The sequence below is a fragment of the Heliangelus exortis genome, chromosome 29 (genome assembly GCF_036169615.1).
Source record: "Heliangelus exortis chromosome 29, bHelExo1.hap1, whole genome shotgun sequence".
In the NCBI taxonomy this organism is placed as follows: domain Eukaryota; kingdom Metazoa; phylum Chordata; class Aves; order Apodiformes; family Trochilidae; genus Heliangelus; species Heliangelus exortis.
Genome location: NC_092450.1, coordinates 311,572 through 328,382, shown reverse-complemented (window position 1 = coordinate 328,382; position 16,811 = coordinate 311,572). Strand labels below are relative to the sequence as shown.

At 45.5% G+C, this 16,811-nt stretch overlaps 1 protein-coding gene across 2 annotated transcripts; it reads left to right on the top strand.

Moving 5' to 3' along the window:
- The first annotated feature begins 1,855 nt into the window (after positions 1–1,855).
- Positions 1,856–16,475, top strand: GOSR2 (golgi SNAP receptor complex member 2). Of its 2 annotated transcripts, XM_071728838.1 has the most exons (6): positions 1,856–1,962; positions 4,414–4,478; positions 7,231–7,339; positions 8,368–8,500; positions 11,254–11,394; positions 13,384–16,475. In XM_071728838.1, exons 1-6 carry the CDS (start codon positions 1,934–1,936, stop codon positions 13,543–13,545), a joined length of 639 nt encoding a protein of 212 aa, XP_071584939.1. In that variant the 5' UTR covers positions 1,856–1,933; the 3' UTR covers positions 13,546–16,475. The 2 variants fall into 2 exon arrangements, with proteins under 2 accessions (XP_071584939.1, XP_071584940.1); XM_071728839.1 differs by lacking the exon at positions 11,254–11,394 and having other exon boundaries at positions 1,892–1,962.
- Positions 16,476–16,811: the final 336 nt, after the last annotated feature.

Genomic DNA, 16,811 nt, shown 5'->3' with positions numbered 1-16,811 from the left:
AAAGAGCCAAGCACCTTGCTTGCTTGTTCCATGGGGCAGAGGTACTCCCACTACTTTTAAATGACTGATCTTGTGGTATGAAGTTGAGCAATTTACAGAATGTATCTTTCCCAGTTTTTCCCAGTCAGGCTCATTGTCTTGTTAGCATGAAGCCATGTTCCTAGAGAAGAACTGTTTTCCATTAAAGTACACTGACAAGAATGAGTCACAGTCCTAATTTTTAGCATTTTAATCAATGCATTTTTCTACTGGCGTTTCTAAGTCCTGGTGCCCAGAGTAACTGGCCTGTACCTACCTTTTTTTTTTTTTTTTGATAATCCACCTTCTCTCTGATTCTCCCACAAAGTTAAAAGGTTGAAGGAATTTGGGTGGCTCAGCAGACTCCAACCATATAAAGCACATCAGCTTTTGTAGTACAGAACACACGAAAAGGTTTGGGGCTTCAACTGCAGTTGATTACCTGGTCAGAACAATTATGAAACAGATGAGCTAACTGAAAGCAGTCTTCATGCAAGCCCAGAGCAAGGGCTGAGCTGCCAGGTCTGTGAAAAACAAGAGGAACCTGCTGGTACATGGTGAAAGGTTGATAACCCAGGGTGGGGAATTTCATGTGTCTGAAGGCACGAGGGAAAGCAGGACTGATAAGAAAACAAAGCTATTTGCACAATGGATGCCCTGAGCCAAATGTGACCACTTGGGAACAAACCTTGGGAGGTAAAGCAGTTCTCTAAAAATGAAAGTCTGAATGGGACAGGTAGGAAAGGTCCAGAGAAGATGGTAACGATGATCAAAAAGCCAGAACAGCAGTTCCAGAGGGCATGCCTAGATGCAGGATTCCTCTTGCTTTCTGCATGGTATTTTAATCTCCACATTTGTTGGTCACCCAAGACTTCCCGGGATGACTTCACTGCTACAGAGCCGAGCAGGAGCACTGTGCTCAGTTCTGGGATCCTCAGCACGGGTCAGACAGGGACCTGCTCCACAAAGATCATCTGAGGGCTGGAGAAACCCTTGGTGAGGACAGACTGAGAGAGTTGAGGTTGTTCAACCTAGGGAAGGGAAGGATCCAGGGAGGCCTTAGAGCACCTAAAGCGGGTACAGGAAAGGTGGGGAGGTGTAGCAGGAGGCGAACTTCGTAGCGATAATAGGCTCTGAATGAGGACAGGATCAGTAGAGAACTGGCCTCGACCAGCACCGCTGCTGAGCTGCTTCAGAATGAGCCATTTGCCGGTCTCAGGCCCCACCTTTTATTGGCCCTTGATCTTTGAGCATGCGCACTTGGGCCAGCCCTGACTGGGCACAGGTGAGGCTGAGCACCGACTGAGCTCATTACTCGGCAGGTCCTGCCACCTGCTGCCTACAGGGAGGGACGTGGGACAAGGGCCTGGAGGGATGGGATGAGAGGGGAAAGGTTTCAAATTGAAAGAGGGGAGATTGGTATTAGATATGAAAAAAGAATCCTTTGGGGTGAGCCCCTGGGTGCCCAGGTTGCCCCCAGAAGCTGTGGCTGCCCCATCCCTGGCAGTGTTGAAGGTTGGATGGGACTTGGAGCCCCCTGGGCTGGTGGGAGGTGTCCCTGCCCATGGCAGGGGGGGCACTGGGGGGGCTTTGAGGCCCCTCCAACCCAAACCAGTCTGGGATCAGCACGGGCAAAGTTGGAGCCAGATCCAGTGTTTACAAACCCCGGGTGTCCCCATGTCCCCTCACTCCAGGTGTCCCCATGTCCCCTCTCTCTCCCCATGTCCCCCCTCCCCATGTCCCCTCACTCCTGGTCTCCCCTTACTTCCCCCCCCCCTCCTCTCCCCTCAGGAGGTGCCGATGCAGCAGCGCCCCCTTGCGGCCGGTCCTGGCTCAGGCGCCTGAAGGGGAAGTGGGGGAAGTGTCCCCGGAAGCGGAAGTTGGCGGGTCCGGAAGTGCCGGGGTGGGGGTGGCCATGGAGGGGCTCTACCACCAGACCAACAAGTGCGTGAGGCGGGGGGCGAGGCGGCGGGAAGGGGTTTGGCAGGGAGGGGTTTGGCAGGGAGGGGTTTGGCAGGGAGGGGTTTGGCGGGGCGGAGGGTGTTGGGGATGACGGCCCTGCTCCCCCTGAGCCCCGAGGGCCGCGTCCTGGGGTCGGCCTGAGGCGGGAGTGGGGCGAGCGGCTGTGGGGGGGATCCCTCTCGGTGCCCCCGCAGAACTTTTCTGTGGTAAAAATTGTCTCCTGACACCCCGCAGCGGAACCGGGAGGTTTGTGGAGCCAGTGGCCGCCGGCTGGGCCTGTGGCTGCCCGGAGCCCCGGCCTCCTGACGGCCACGTCAGCCCCGGGCCTGCCCCGGGCCAGCCCCGGCCTCTGGTCGCCTAGGGGCTCTGAGGCGCAGGGGGGATTCACCCCAAGAAAGGGGCTTCTCTTTCACCGGGTTTACACACATTTAAGGCCGACTGATTTGGTTGGGGTCTGAATGGCCTGCATGTGTTTTGTGACAGTTCACAGACACAAACGTGTGGCTCCACGATGATAAAAATTGCTGTTTCACAGATAATGGCTGTGTACTGAGTGAGGAGTGGTGTGAAAACTGTGAAATAAGGTGAAGAGTCTTGCAGCTCAGTGCTATACAAAGTAGCATGTGGGAAAGAGCCAAAAGAGGCTGTTAATCCAAATCTTCCAAATTTCTGTGATAATGGGGTTTTGTTGAGCTCTGTTGAAGGAGGTGGAGTGGTAAACAATGGTGCAGTAACAATGAGCTGGAGATCCTGCTGGTGCTCTAGAGATCCATACCCAGAATAGTGACTGCTACTGATAAAAGGAATAATTCTGTCTTGTTCCAGTTTAAATATTGCCTTATTCTGTGATCCCAGACTGGTTTGGGTTGGAGGCACCTCAAAGCCCCCCCCCGTGCCAGGGGGGGGCAGCCACCAGCCAGGTGGTGCTCCTCCCACCAGCCCAGGGTGCTCCAAGCCCCATCCAACCTTCAACACTGCCAGGGATGGGGCAGCCACAGCTTCTGGGGGCATTGCACTTACTGAGTTGTTTTTCTGTTGTAATTTGTTGTCTGTCTGGGAATATTCTGAATTTCCAAGCCCTCCTCCCACCTTCTTTTCAGACTTACCATATTTTCTGGCAGGGGGAGAGTCCCACTGGGGGCATCCAAGGGAAACTGCTTGAAAACCAAACCAGAGAACAAGTCTGGGTTGGAAGGCAGTGGGTACTCAATTAATTCTGTGTTAATTTCAGTCCTTAGGACATACTTGAGTTTCTCCTTAGCAGAACAGTGTCATGGTTTGGAACTCAGCCATGATAGTTACTAAACACCCACATATAATAACTGAAGAATAAATATTTTATTACTGTGTTGGGTAAGTTGGTTTCTGAGGTCTGGCTTCATAAGATTGTGCTGTAGTTATATGTGTGTGCGTGTGTGTATGTATACACATACCCTAAAAAGAGTCACTAATGTGACAAAAATTATGATATTTGAAATATTTTTTGAAAAATTTCATGCTATTTTAAGTTCTAAAATGCATTTCTTGATGCCTGGATCCCAGCTGCTGTCAGATTGTCCACACCAGGTGTGTCCCAGTGTTCAGCAGTCTGACTGCAGATCCTTAGGACAGAGAGAAGAGGGCAAAGATATGGTGTGACACTTCAGTTGAAGATTGTCCCAGCTGCCCCAAAATTCAAAGCCTGGGGCTTTTTTTTTTAATTTTTCTTTTTATTTGGTGCTGCTTGTCCACCATGAGGAGTTCCTCCTGCTCCTCAGTTTTTAGCTCTCTTTTAATTTTCTTTGGTGCCTCTGTAGTGTGTAAGGTGTGACAGGCACTGAAAGTCATTCCTGAGTCACCTTCCCCAGTGCCACTCATGCTGCTCCCTGTTCTCTCCTCAGCCCAGAAGGAACAATTGCATCAAAGCTGCCCTGTACTTTACATATATTTATTGCCCTTCCCTTTGCCAGTGTTTCTGTTTTCTTTTTGAGAAGGGAGAGACCAAACCTTGCTCAGGTTTCACTTGCACCACCTCCTCTTCCAGCTACATCTTTCCTCTGCTGTGCTCTGCACTTGGGAGTTCTGCTGCCACTGGAATCTTGTCTACATTGTTGTCTTGGAATAAATGGCTTTCAGCATGACAGGGGGGGTGGCACAGGGGTTATAAATCCCAACATAAATACCAACATTGAAGGGAAAAACAAACTTTTCACCTTGATTCTTGTTTTCACTCTGAAAGTGCTCTGGGAGGTGTGTGTTAAGTGCCAGCATGGCCCTGGGTTGAGTTTTTGTGCTCAGTGATTGTCTGCACTGAGTAGCATGCAGCTGGTTACTGTTCTGGTCTAAAGAATACTTTTAAGTAAAAGAAGCTGAAAATTGAGGTATTGAAAAATGATTATTTTTTCTAGCTATTAACTGACTTCTGCTGTTAATTTACTCTTTATCTTTTGATAGGCAAGTCCATGAGGTCCAGTCATACATGGGGCACCTGGAAACCTCGGACAAGGAGTCAGTGCACTGTAAGTAATTAATTAGAGAGGGAAGTCCCACTCCAGTGCTGATCTGATGGAGCTTGCATCACCAACCTTTTGTTGCTTTATCATTGTGTTTTCAGTTGTTATGGGAACACATTTATCTCTTCAGTCACTGTGATTCACTGGTGAGAGATGTCTCCTGTTTGGAAAGCATTACAATTATTTTACTGTTTGACTTCAATAAGATGATGTTTTGCATGAAGGACAGAGTGGTAAAGAGAGAAAAAATTCCTTCAGATCATTTTCCTGCTGTGATGCTTTGACAGTAATTCTTCTGCAGTGTCTTGCCATGAGAATGCCAGGTATTTTTTGGGGTTGCTGCATTTTGAAGCTCATGGTCAGGTTATGCTGTGGAGACACCACAGAAACAGGTTTAAAAATAAAACCCCCACTCTGATGCCTTCACAGGGGTGTAAAGGACACAGTGGTGTGGGCAGGGCTGCAAATTCAGAACATCACTGGATGAGTTTGTTACAAGCTCAGAAGCTGAGAAATGTCATTGTACTCCTGTCCTCTTGTTTTGCTGTTCCTGAAGCATCCACTGATTGGCAGTGTTCTCTAAAAGACCCTCAGTCCAGTTTCTGGGGGAAACACTGATTTGGTGTGCAGGAATTTAAGCAAGGTGCTTCTCATGGTTCCAGCTTGCATCAGAGTCAGACCCTGGCATTCCATCTGCTTAGGTGAAGTAATAGAACAGCTAGGCCTGGAATTGCCTCAGGAAATTGGGACTATAACCCTGTGCTAATAAAATGATGGGAATAACATACCATGATGTGTCGTGGCCTGACTTTATACCCCTGTGCAGAACTGGCAAATGTATCTTGGCCCTTAATTCCTGCATGAGTAATTGCTGATGGGCCTCACCAGGAACTCTGAAGCACAAGAACACTGCCTTGACATTTTTGCACTTGTTGACTTCTCTTACCCTGAATATATTTGTGGAGCTGTCTTTGCTGTAGAAAGGGCTGAGATAACTTTTCCTCTAAAAAAAAATAGGGACTTGTCTACCAGTGCTGTTTTTTCGTGGTAGTTGTACTACTGCTGGTACAGTGCCAGATTTCTGGAATGCTAATCACTGGATGTGATTTTGGACCCCCTTGAAAATTACCCTAATTTGTCATCTTGCCTCTGCTGCTTGAGCTCACCTCAAGATTGTGCACCAGCTCACATGGGCAATAAATGAACAGTGTTTATACTTATGTATATATACATGCAATTTATATAGAGATTTTTATATATATATAAAAGATGTATTATGTATATGTGGTGTAGATATTAGTACCTATTTTAGAATTTATGGGGAAAAGGGTTATTTTTGGCTGAAGAGCAAGAACAAGTGCCAAGAAATCCCAGTTTGTGTTGCAGTTTCCTTTTCCAACTTTGACCATACAATCCCTTCTTGCCCAGAGAAGTGGGAGATGACCAAGTAGTGTTACAACTGCTTGGACCAGCAAAAGCTGTAATTGTCTGTCTGCTCTGTCAAGTTTAGCAGTACCAAAGGACGGAGAGCTGAAATATGACAATTAAATGGATTTGTGTCTCCATGTGTGAGTTACTCTCTCTGTGAGATCAGAGGCTGGAGGAGCTGTCAATGCTGTTTGCTTTTCTGGGTTCTGCTGAGTGTGATTTTCTGGAAAGTCTTGAGATACTGTGGAGTAGTTAGCAGCTGGGTAGTGCTGCTTTCCTGCACACCTCTTTAATCCGAACTCAACACAAGATCAGGTGGGGTCTGTAGGATTTGGTGATTGTTGGTACCAGGTTCTGACCACAGCAGTCTGAGACTTCAGGACTGTCCTGGTGGCTGCATGGACACGAGGCTTCTGTCCTCTCATGGTCAGGCTGTGGATGTGCTGGGGGGGTTGTGCCTTCAGCCTTGCAGCTCACCACCTTTAAACACAACAACACCAGATAATTAATAGTGCTCCTGTCTTTCACCCTTCTGTGCAATTCTTTAAGTTGTGAAATGCTGGACTGTGACCTGGTTACACTCTGTGGGGTTGGGGCTTGTACTGAGTTGTGCTGCCTGCTGACTGCAGGAACTGCAGGAGGTGACTCCTCTCCCCACTTGTCTGAGTTTCTCACCTCATAAAGTGACACGTGGTGCGCTTACGCGTGGTGCGCTTACGTGTGTTACACTTACACTTGCAAGAGCTTCAGCCCTGTTCTGGCCACATCTTTCTGAGCTGTTTGGCCAGTCTGCTGATTCTGTCAGCTCTGAATCCTTCCCATGCTCTGTCTGTCTCCCCTGCTATAGGTATGGATGATGTACATTAACCCTGCCCTGCTATAGGTATGGATGATGTACATTAACCCTGCCCTGCTATAGGTATGGATGATGTACATTAACCCTGTGGTAATAGTTTTCAGAGAGTTTAATTTCCCATGGTTCTGAGAACCATCCTGGCAATCAGCTTGTGTGAGCAAATAACTGCCAAGGGAGCAGGAAGGGGCTGAAGGGGGGAAATGTGGGAGCTTTAAATCCTAATACATGGAGATGATAGAGAAAGAGGCCCAAATACTAAAAGAGCAGGGGGTTTGGTAGCTCCAAGAGTCTCAAATTAATGAGTTAAAGAACTGGCTTTTTGTGGTTAGTATTGCTGTCAGTTGTTTTTGTAATCCAGTTAAGGATTCGCATCTGTCACGTTTTAAATACTGGTTTGAATGCTTTTGAGCTGCTGCCTTCACTCATATTACAGTTCTTTAATTCAACTCAAATCATATTTTTATTTCCTCACAGTGGTAGAAAATGAGATTCAGGCCAGGATAGACAACATATTCAGCAACTTGGAGCGTCTGGAAATCCAGTCCAGCAAAGAACCTCCCAATAAACGACAGAATGCTAAACTGTAAGTTCACCTTTCTGCTATGATAGTGATTTGTAATTATTTTCATTAGATTTATTGAAGCCCTTTGCCTTTTGATTTGAGTGAAAACATTACAGTTTGCATACAATATGCTCTACAGTAGAAAAATGGAGGCACGTATTCAAAATTACATTCCTGCATGTAAGCACAGACTAGTGATGGAACTGGAATCATGGCTCTCTTCTAAGGTGGGCAGAATGTGGCACTTTGATGCTTAAATGCCGTATAGAGTAGAATTTTTTTTTCTTTTGATGGTATTTGTGGAAATAATAAGTAAAATAACTGCAGCTGGTGTCATTTCCTTGGGACCACTTTCCTCACTGCTGATGACTAAAATAAGGAGGTTTCTAAAGTTAGCACTGGTTTGAGCTGGAGGTTGGACTAGAGACCTCAAGACTTCATGTTGTAATTTATCCTGTGACTCTACTATTAATATTTTGTCCCAAAATGCCTTTGAAGCTATGAGGGGTGGATCTGGACTTTATAATCATCAAACATTTGATCAGACACAGTGGAGTTCTGGACGGGATTTTAGCCCAGTGGAGATGTTCCCTGTATTGCCCACTGACTTGTAACCTCCTTTTAATAAAAACTAAAACTTAAGAACGTGGTGCTAATTAATGAAACTTGAAAGCTTAATCATTTACATGCATGAAGGTCATAAAACAGAAACTTCAACTCCTGCCACCTTTCCAAACCTGTGCTAAATGAGGAATGTGGATGTAACTCCTGAAGAGCCTGGTCATGAGATAGCTTCAGGAATTCATAAACATTCTGATGTTATCCTCCAGCTAAACAATCACCTGTTCAGTGGAAAAACAAGGCACAGGAATCTGGAACAGAAGCCTGATATTCCATGTCCTTTTATTTCTGGATCCCTAGATTCCATCATTCTTTACGATTTGTTGCTGCTAGTTTAGATTGCTCCATTATTCATACAAAAAACACCCCAAAAAAAAGAGTGGTGTTTATTACCCCTGGAATGCCTTCCTGTTGTTGCTCCTTTGCAGCCGGGTTGAGCAGCTGAAGTACGATGTGCAGCACCTGCAGACAGCCCTGAGGAACTTCCAGCACCGCCGGTACCTCCGGGAGCAGCAGGAGCGGCAGCGGGAGGAGCTGCTTGCTCGTTCCTTCACCACCAATGTAAATACCCTTTCATTTCACACCTCTGCTCCAGGGGCTGCAGCCTTTCAGAGAAGTCCCAAGCAAGATATAGGGATGACTCCAGTGGTGGAAAAATGTCATAGTATGGGTTGAAACAGTACAACTTGCAAGGAAGAGTCAGTCTGGTAAGAGGCAGCAGTACAGGATTCCAGAAACTGCTGCTCCTGTTTTACCCAGCACATCTCCTCGTTTTACAAAGCAGTTTTCAGAGAGTGAATGTGCTCAGTGCCAGAGCACACATTTTACTTGCATTTGTGTCAAATGTCTTTGTCAAATCATGAGGTTTTTAAACCTTCATACACCTGCTGTCAGTAGATGTCAGCAAGCTTTCATTTGTTCAAATATAAATAACACAGCTGGGGAAAAAAGCCACCATGCTTTTTACCTGTAAATGAGTCAAAAGTTTTTAATGACTTTTAATAAGGTGTTTCTGTCAATTCTTGATAATTTTTAGTTCCTCCACTGGGAAATCCCCCCAGGTGCAAATTCCCAGAATAGGATTAGTGTAGGTTTACTTTCAGATTTTTCTGTAACTCGAAAGCTAGTATTTTTTTTTATTGTTTTGATATTTTTTCTTTGAGTTTTTTGTTCTGTTTGGTTTTATTTTTTTATTTTTGGTTCAAGGCATACAGCTTGCCAGTTGTTTTCTGTATTGTCATCCATTGTTAGGGCAAGGAAGAACGAATGTGAGCAGTGCTGTTTCCTTGAGATTTGGGAAGTTCAATACACTTCTCAGACATTTTGTTGGCTATCTCAAAATTATAAACAAGACTTGAACACTGAAATTTGAAACCTGATTTGTTTTCAAATACTGTGGTGTTCCTATGCAAACATGGAGATAATTTTGCTGTAGGAAAACTTGTCCAGAAATAAAGCCTGGTGTAAATGGAACAGTTTTGAGAAGCAATAACAGGCTTGCAAGTGCAAAATAAATGGCAAGGGTTTTTTTCTACTATTTTCTAGTTTTTTCTATTAAACAGAACCTTCAGCTGAGTGTGTAAGCACTCTGAAAGCTTTTGAAAGCTGTAGCATTTCTGAACATTTTGCTTAATTTGAAGATAAGATTGGTCTTTAAAACTTTCCCTTGTAGCATTTTGGGTCAAAAATCTACTTCAGTGTTTTTCTTGCTTCCTTGTGGTGTATTTAAAATACCCTGCAAGGTCCTTGTACGGGAAATGTAGTCCCTGCTGATCTGAAGTTTTAATAAATACCTGAAATAATAGCCACTCAGATGCAGATTTCAAGTGCTGCTGCTCTGCAGACTCACCTAAGACAACACTTGTTCCACTCTTAGTGTTTAACATTTGATCAAAGAGATGCTTGTGCTTCTGAGGCTTCTTCACCCAGTGACTGCCCCTGCAGCTGCTGACACCTCTGCCATTTATTTGTCATTCCCCACAGTAAGCACAACACCTGACACTGGATCCCACATGTCATTCCTGTGTTTGTGTATTTATTTATTAATAATTACCAGTCTACTCACTGCAAGTTTGGTGGTGTTAGAAGCAGGTAACCTGCAGGTGACAGCCACGTGTAGGACATGAACCATCTTTTGCCCTAGACAGGAATCCTCCCATTCTGAGGACCTGGAAGCAGGAAGCTGCCACACTTAATGTCTTACAGTGCAAGGGTTCCTGTGGGTAAAACAGTGTGTGAGTGATGAGCTGGGACCTTGACTCCTGGTGGAATGGTGTCCAGAGAAGATTAAACTGGAGGGTTCTGAAAGTCAGAAGTGATTGCATCCTCTGACCTCTTGTACAAGCCCAGTCAGTGAGCTGTATCCAGCTATTTCCATTTCAAGATTCATAGTTTCTAATTGAGCTAATGCATCTTTTCTAGAAAAAGGTTAATTTTTTGTTTAGATGAGGCCAGGGTGATGATGAATCTGTCCCTCAATGAGCTGGGTTCATGCCTGCTTGCCCTCACTGTCAGAAGTCTGCACCTTGTTGCAAACAGGAGTTTACAGAATGTCATCTCCCAGGTGCTCCTGTGCTTAGGAACAGGGTATGGAATCTTTCCAAAGTCTTCCATTTGCAATGAAGAAATGACTCCTTGTGAAACTAAGACGTTCTGTTGTAGTGCAATGAGGCAACCAGGTGGCACTAATTGCCAGGTAGTGGGCATGACCTCGTGTTAAGCCCACCTGTGCCTGATTAGGGCAGGCCCCTACTGCGCATGAGCAGGATTAGGGGGCCAATAAAAAGCTCACACCTGAGGAAGCCAGAGGGGAGGCCACTTTTGGAGCAGTAGCACTGATTCAGGCTGGTCAGCCCTGAGAGCATTAGACTCAGAGCACTATTCGTGAGTTTCTCATGGAACACCTGGTTGGACCTTGGAGCGCCGTGCCCTAAAAGAGGTTTGTCTTGCTACATTCTGTTAGTTGTGATGTTCTCCCTTGTAATACGCTTTCCTACAAATATCATAAACTGAGATTTTCAAAATTCCTCCACTTTTAATCTGACTTTTTATCCTTCAAGTCCTAATTGCAGTTGACCAGCTGATCAGCTTTGCCTCTCGGCTTGTTTCCTGGAGCCTTTTCTAAATTACTTTTTTCCCCACCTAAATGTCGATGTTATATTTAATATCCATGTGAAAAAACAAAAATGTTTAGAACATAATGCTTCAAGTCCTGTCACAGCATTTGTCTCTGCATGTTCTTTTCTGGCTCTGTCTGTGTGTGGGCAGTCTGAGTGAGCAGGCAAGGTAACCGAGACGCTGCCTTTCCCCCACAGGACTCTGACACCACCATCCCGATCGACGAAACATTACAGTTTAATGAATCCCTCCAGAATGCCCATCGTGGCATGGATGATCTTATTGGCAGTGGGACCAACATCCTGCAGGGGCTGAGGGACCAGAGAGTGACATTAAAGGTGGGGGCATCAAATTTTTTACCAGAAAGACCCCACGCTGTTCTGCATTTCTGATGATCAGGCTAAGTAAAAGAAATACATGAGTTTGTTTCAGTACAAACTTTGCCTCATGCTGGGAAAAGCCCAAACTCTATTATTCTGAAATCTTCCTAATAAGGTGATAAAAAGCAATATCTCTAAACTCTTTTTTTGTGGCTGGATGGCCCCACAGTCTTCACGTGCACAGTATTTACTATCAGGAGTGGTGAATGTTGTTTTGTTCTGTTATGGTCTCTTTTCTTTATTTGTTTGGTTTGGTTTTGTTCAAGTGAAGAACAGGAAGTAATGGCCAACTGGCAGATGTTGATTCAGATCTTAAATCAGGCTAATATTCAAAACTGTTCCCAAATTTCACCTTTTTAATCTTTTGAGACCAAAGGTATGGTGGACTGAGAGGAGAGAAGAGATTTTATTTTAAAAGAGAGATTTTATTTTAAAGCACGGTAGTAAAACTTTGTGATGGGCACGTGTGCTATTGACCTTGCTTGGAGAAGAAACACCTTTGAAGTCTTGCCACTTTTTGAACCAGGGTGTTCTGTTAAAACATTGGACCCAGCAGTCAGTTTGAGGGATGATGCCACCTCTCACTCTCCTGATGTGAGGAGGCTGTTCCAGCAGTGCCCACCTGGGTACCCTGGGTACTGTGCTGACAGAGGTGTGATGGGGCTGGCCCTGGACAGTGTCTGAGTGTGCTGGGAGCTGAGCTGTGGTGCTCAGTGCAGCCCCTCTGCCTGCCCATTCCTCTGCTACCTCTGAGAAACTTCTCTAGAAAGTTCCTTCTCACCCACCTCTGTCTCTCACCCACCTGCACCATTGTCACTCTGCAGCTCTCATGTTTCTCCCTTCTTCCCAGAGGGGCTGGTCCAGCTCTGACCTGTGCCCAGAGGTCAGCTACGTGCCTGCATTTCAGTTGCCTTTGCCTATTGCCCTCAAATTAAGCAGGACTTTTCCTGCTGCACTGCAGTAATGTCTCCTCCAGATCATTTCTGGTACCTCCAGTTCTGCAGCTCCCTGTAAATCTGTTGTGTCCTTCCTGCTCATGTGGCAACTGATGGGATCCACGTTCTTAAATAATCCCAACTGCGGTGAAACAAAGCTGAGGGTCTGCCTGCAGCACGCCTGCAGCACACCTGCAGCACTGTGTTCAGTGGAGGAGAGACTTTTCAGCAGAGCTGACAGGGCAAGGGGTGATGGTTTTAAACTGAATGGGGGGAGATTTAGACTAGATACTGAAAAAAAAATTTTACAAGGAGGATGGTGAAACACTGCTCCAGGTTTCTCAGAGATGGTAGATGTCCCATTCCTGGAAGCATTCGAGATCAGGTTGGGTGGGGCTCTGAGCACCTGATGTTGTTAGAGATGTCCCTGTTGACTGCAGGGGGTTGGTCTGGGGTGACCTTTACAGGTCCCTTCAAGCCTCAACCTATGATTCAATCAATTCTATGATTCAGTGCTTTTCTTCAGAAGGATTTATTGAGGTGGCATTAATTAGACTTTTGTATGCCTTTTCATTGCACTTCACCATTAGCCTTACAAGCTTCTGGACCTCCTTTTCAATGTCTTGTTAGTACGAACTATATTTCAGCAGGAGGGAAGTTCTTTAAGAAAGATTGTATGATCAGGATGCTTTGAGCTGCTGTTGGACTCCCTGTCTGGAAAAGGACCAGAAGACCTCTCAGTGCCTCCATAGGTGCTGCATTTCCTCTGAGCCTCTCTTTCTGATCTCTTTGTCTGGAGAGATTGTTTTGTATCTTTAACCACTTGTTCATGTGTGTAAATTAATTAGTCTCATTATCCAGCTACTTACAGCTCCAGTGCCCATCTCCTCTTACAGTGTAGAAACTGTTGCCCGACAGCAAGTTTCACCCATGATGAAATATTCTTAGGCTGCTGAGTAAGAAGTGTTGGATCATGAGGTTAATTGTTTCTTTGCTGTCTTTTTATTCTTAGGGTACTCAGAAGAAGATCCTGGATGTTGTCAACACGTTGGGCTTAAGCAATACAGTCATGAGGCTGATTGAGAAGAGAGCCTTTCAAGATAAATACTTCATGATTGGGGGAATGATTCTGACTTGTGTAGTTATGTTTCTTGTTGTGCAGTATCTGACATGAGCTCCTCAACTACTGCCAGAGGAGATGGTCTTTTGGAGCAAGATGGACTGTCCTCTAAACTCTACTTTTCTCTGTCTGCTGCTTTGGATGAGCCCCTCCTGTGAACTTGAGAGTTGACAAATCATACTCTGACACACTGTCACTTGGAAGGCATGAAGGCAAACAGATTTCTCTGGGGACACTGTAGAGAATGGCCCTGGAAAAATCTCCCTAGTCTTTACTGCTCTCATCTTAACTGTCTGCAAGTCTGAGAATCTGGTTAAATAGGAAGCAGAAGTGAAAATTTTCCCCAGCTGTATTGCAAGGTAGGAATGTCCTTTTGGGAAGATAGGAGTGAGAGGATGCAAAAGGAAGAGCATATGATACAGTGAGATAGAAGTAACCCTGATCACTGGATTTTGCAAAAGGATGTCATTGACTGGAATTTTGCATTGTTTGTGAGCACCCTTCTGCAGAATAAGTGCAAAAAAGAGGCAGGAAATGCAGGGTTCCCATGGGCATTTTGCTTGGAGGCAGAAGGGGTTTTGGGGAGGGGTCTAAAAGTACGGTTACCACCTTGGCTGTTTGCTTTTTTGTTTACAGATACAGTATTAACCAGCAAAAATCTTGCAGTTCTAGGCTGAAATACTTATCACCTGAGGTATGTTTGGTACCTTTTTCTGCCCTGCTGCTTCCCAGTGGAAGCTAAATGCTCTGCTCCTGCCTGGTTTTGGTCAGATGCAGTCAGGCCCCTGTCATCCCATTTTGCCTAAAACCAAATCCAGCCTCTGACATCTGCTAAGACCTGACATTTTTAGTGCTCATGCACACCACATTTTGGTGAATTGTGTTTGTATTCTGAGGTGGCTGGCTGGGGCTTGTGCTCTGCAGCTGGCACATTTTGAATTGATGAAGCAGGCAAGTCCACACAGTCCTCACATTGATATTTGTGATTTTTATGTTCATGTACCTGGAATGGGCTCTCTGCTCTTTGCATTCAGAACAGTGGTGGGATTGGGCTGACACACCCATCACTTTAAATCAATTTTCAAAAGAGTTTCCTCAAGTTAGTGCCTTGGGATGGCAAACATCCCTCATCCTGGGGAACTGTGCTCTTGGCACTGCCCTTTGTACCCTCAGAACTACTGTGAAAGACACCCTCATACCTGTCACCTCACAGCTTAGCTGTGTCTCCTTGGTTGTAGGTAACTGTCCACACTTAAACATTCTTGGTTATGAATCGCCTCATTATTTAAATGTAGCATTCCTTTCCCTGCTGTTAGGATGGGCACCTGGAGATTCTGAGCATTATCCATTTCAATGAGCCCACAGCTACATTCCCACCCAGGTTTGTGTGCAAGTCTGGAGCATTTCCAGATGTCCAAATGCACAGAAGTCTCACATTCAGATGATGTGGTATAATGCAGGCAATCCCTGCATTTTTGTTTCTGTCAGGAATGGTTGTGGGTCTTTTAATTAGTAACAGATTGCAAGTTAAGTTCTGCATCCTGAAATAAGCTTTGCTTTTATTATGTAGCCTGTTGCAAACTTGGAGAAAGGATATTAATAACTGTAAAAATGAATTTCAGTTAATATTGGGAAAGTGAAATGGGCTTTAGCTATGCTTAGCTTCAGTATTGACTGACCTGTGTGCTGTGGCAAAGGTTTAGCACCCAGGGGAGCACCCAGATTGCTGTCACAGGCCAGTGAGCCACATCCCTGGGACCCAGGGAAGAGGAATCAGCAGTGGGAGTGGGAACTGGATGGACAGAGGAGTGGAGACCACGATGCCATCAGTGCCTGGATGATGCCAGGAAAGCCTCAGTGCTTGCAATATACACAACATGCTGCCCACCTTCTGGATGCCCATTTTGTGCTTCTGAAATGTTTTGTGCTCTTTGAGCTCCTGCTGGGCTCTCCCAAGGAAATAAACAGACCAAGAATCCCTTTTCTTTTGAGCCTGAGGGACTAGGGAATTAAGAGGAGAAGAGGAAGTCTGAGATCATCTGTCTTACTGTATCTTTCATCTAAATCTTTAATCTAAATGCATCTTTAAATACAGAATCTGATAGACTCAGCTTACTATGCACTTGTGAGATCATCTATGATCTATGAGATCAGTTGGGCACCAGGATTGCTGCCACCTCTTTTTCTATTCTGATAAACTGGCCCAACTCCACTTTGAGTTTTCAGCTTCATGGTTTAGGATGTCACTGACAGTGTTAAACAGTTGTGGCCTGGGTTTGGTAGCAGGGTTTGTTTTATACCAAGGTGGGGCTCTGGCAAATTTGTTTCCTTCTTTTTGGCTTCTGGTAAGAGCTATATAATAACTGGAACTGGATTTTCATGTCTGGTTTTGGGACTAGTTTGGCATTTACACATCTGTTCATTTGTTTTGTCCTTTCAGTCTCCTTGTTCTTGAGCAAACTCATTTCCCCTTTGTAAGCAACAGGACCTTGCTGTTCCCTGTGGCTGCAGCTGAGATGTGGGGCTTGAAGGAACCACTTGGAGAGCTGGATGAGATGACATGCAGCTTCAGATCTGTCCTACATGTTAAGTCCAAAAAGATTTACAGACCTCTCCAAGCCTCTGTCCTTACATGTCCCACTGTAAGAGCTCAGGTGTGCTCCAGATCCCTGCTGCTATGAAATGAGGCAGAGCTGAGCCCCTGGTGGCTTCACACCTCTTGGAGCTGCAGCTCTCTGTAAAGGTTCCTTTCCTCCTAAAGACTCCGGTTCCTTGGCAGAGCTGTTTTGCTTCTGAACCCCTGTGGCACGGGAAGCCTTCTGGCTGTTGGATGAACTGCTCTCTTGGGAGAGGACACTGTGGAAATTAACTTGCCTCTGGAATAAAAAAACTCTTTGACAGTATTTTATAATTAAAGGGGGAACGGTAGGACATGATATGATTCATGTGATGTGTTATGTAAATAAAGATTTTTTCAATCAAAATGAAGGTTTTTTTACCTCCAGTAACATCATGAAGTTGGGGTTCTTCAGCCTGGAGAAGGGAAGGCTCCAAGGTGACCTCAAAGAACCTTTCCAGTCCCTGGAGGGGCCTAAAAGGAAGCTGGGGTAGGGCTTTTTGCACAGGTGAGTAGTGAGAGGAAAAGGGGAAATGATTGAAAACTTGGAAGAGGGGAGATTTAGGTTGGACATGAGGAGAAAATACTTTCATTTCCTTCTCTGGGCCCAGGTTGCCCCCAGAAGCTGTGGCTGCCCCATCCGTGGCAGTGTTGAAGGTTGGATGGGGCTTGGAGCCCCCTGGGCTGGTGGGAGGTGTCCCTG

Bases quoted from the DNA above. Each gene is read 5' to 3' on its own strand.
- GOSR2 (XM_071728838.1), top strand. From the start codon at position 1,934: ATGGAGGGGCTCTACCACCAGACCAACAA. The intron at 1,963-4,413 runs GTGCGTGAGGCG...ATCTTTTGATAG, and splicing joins CTCTACCACCAGACCAACAA to GCAAGTCCATGAGGTCCAGT. The intron at 7,340-8,367 runs GTAAGTTCACCT...GCTCCTTTGCAG, and splicing joins AAACGACAGAATGCTAAACT to CCGGGTTGAGCAGCTGAAGT.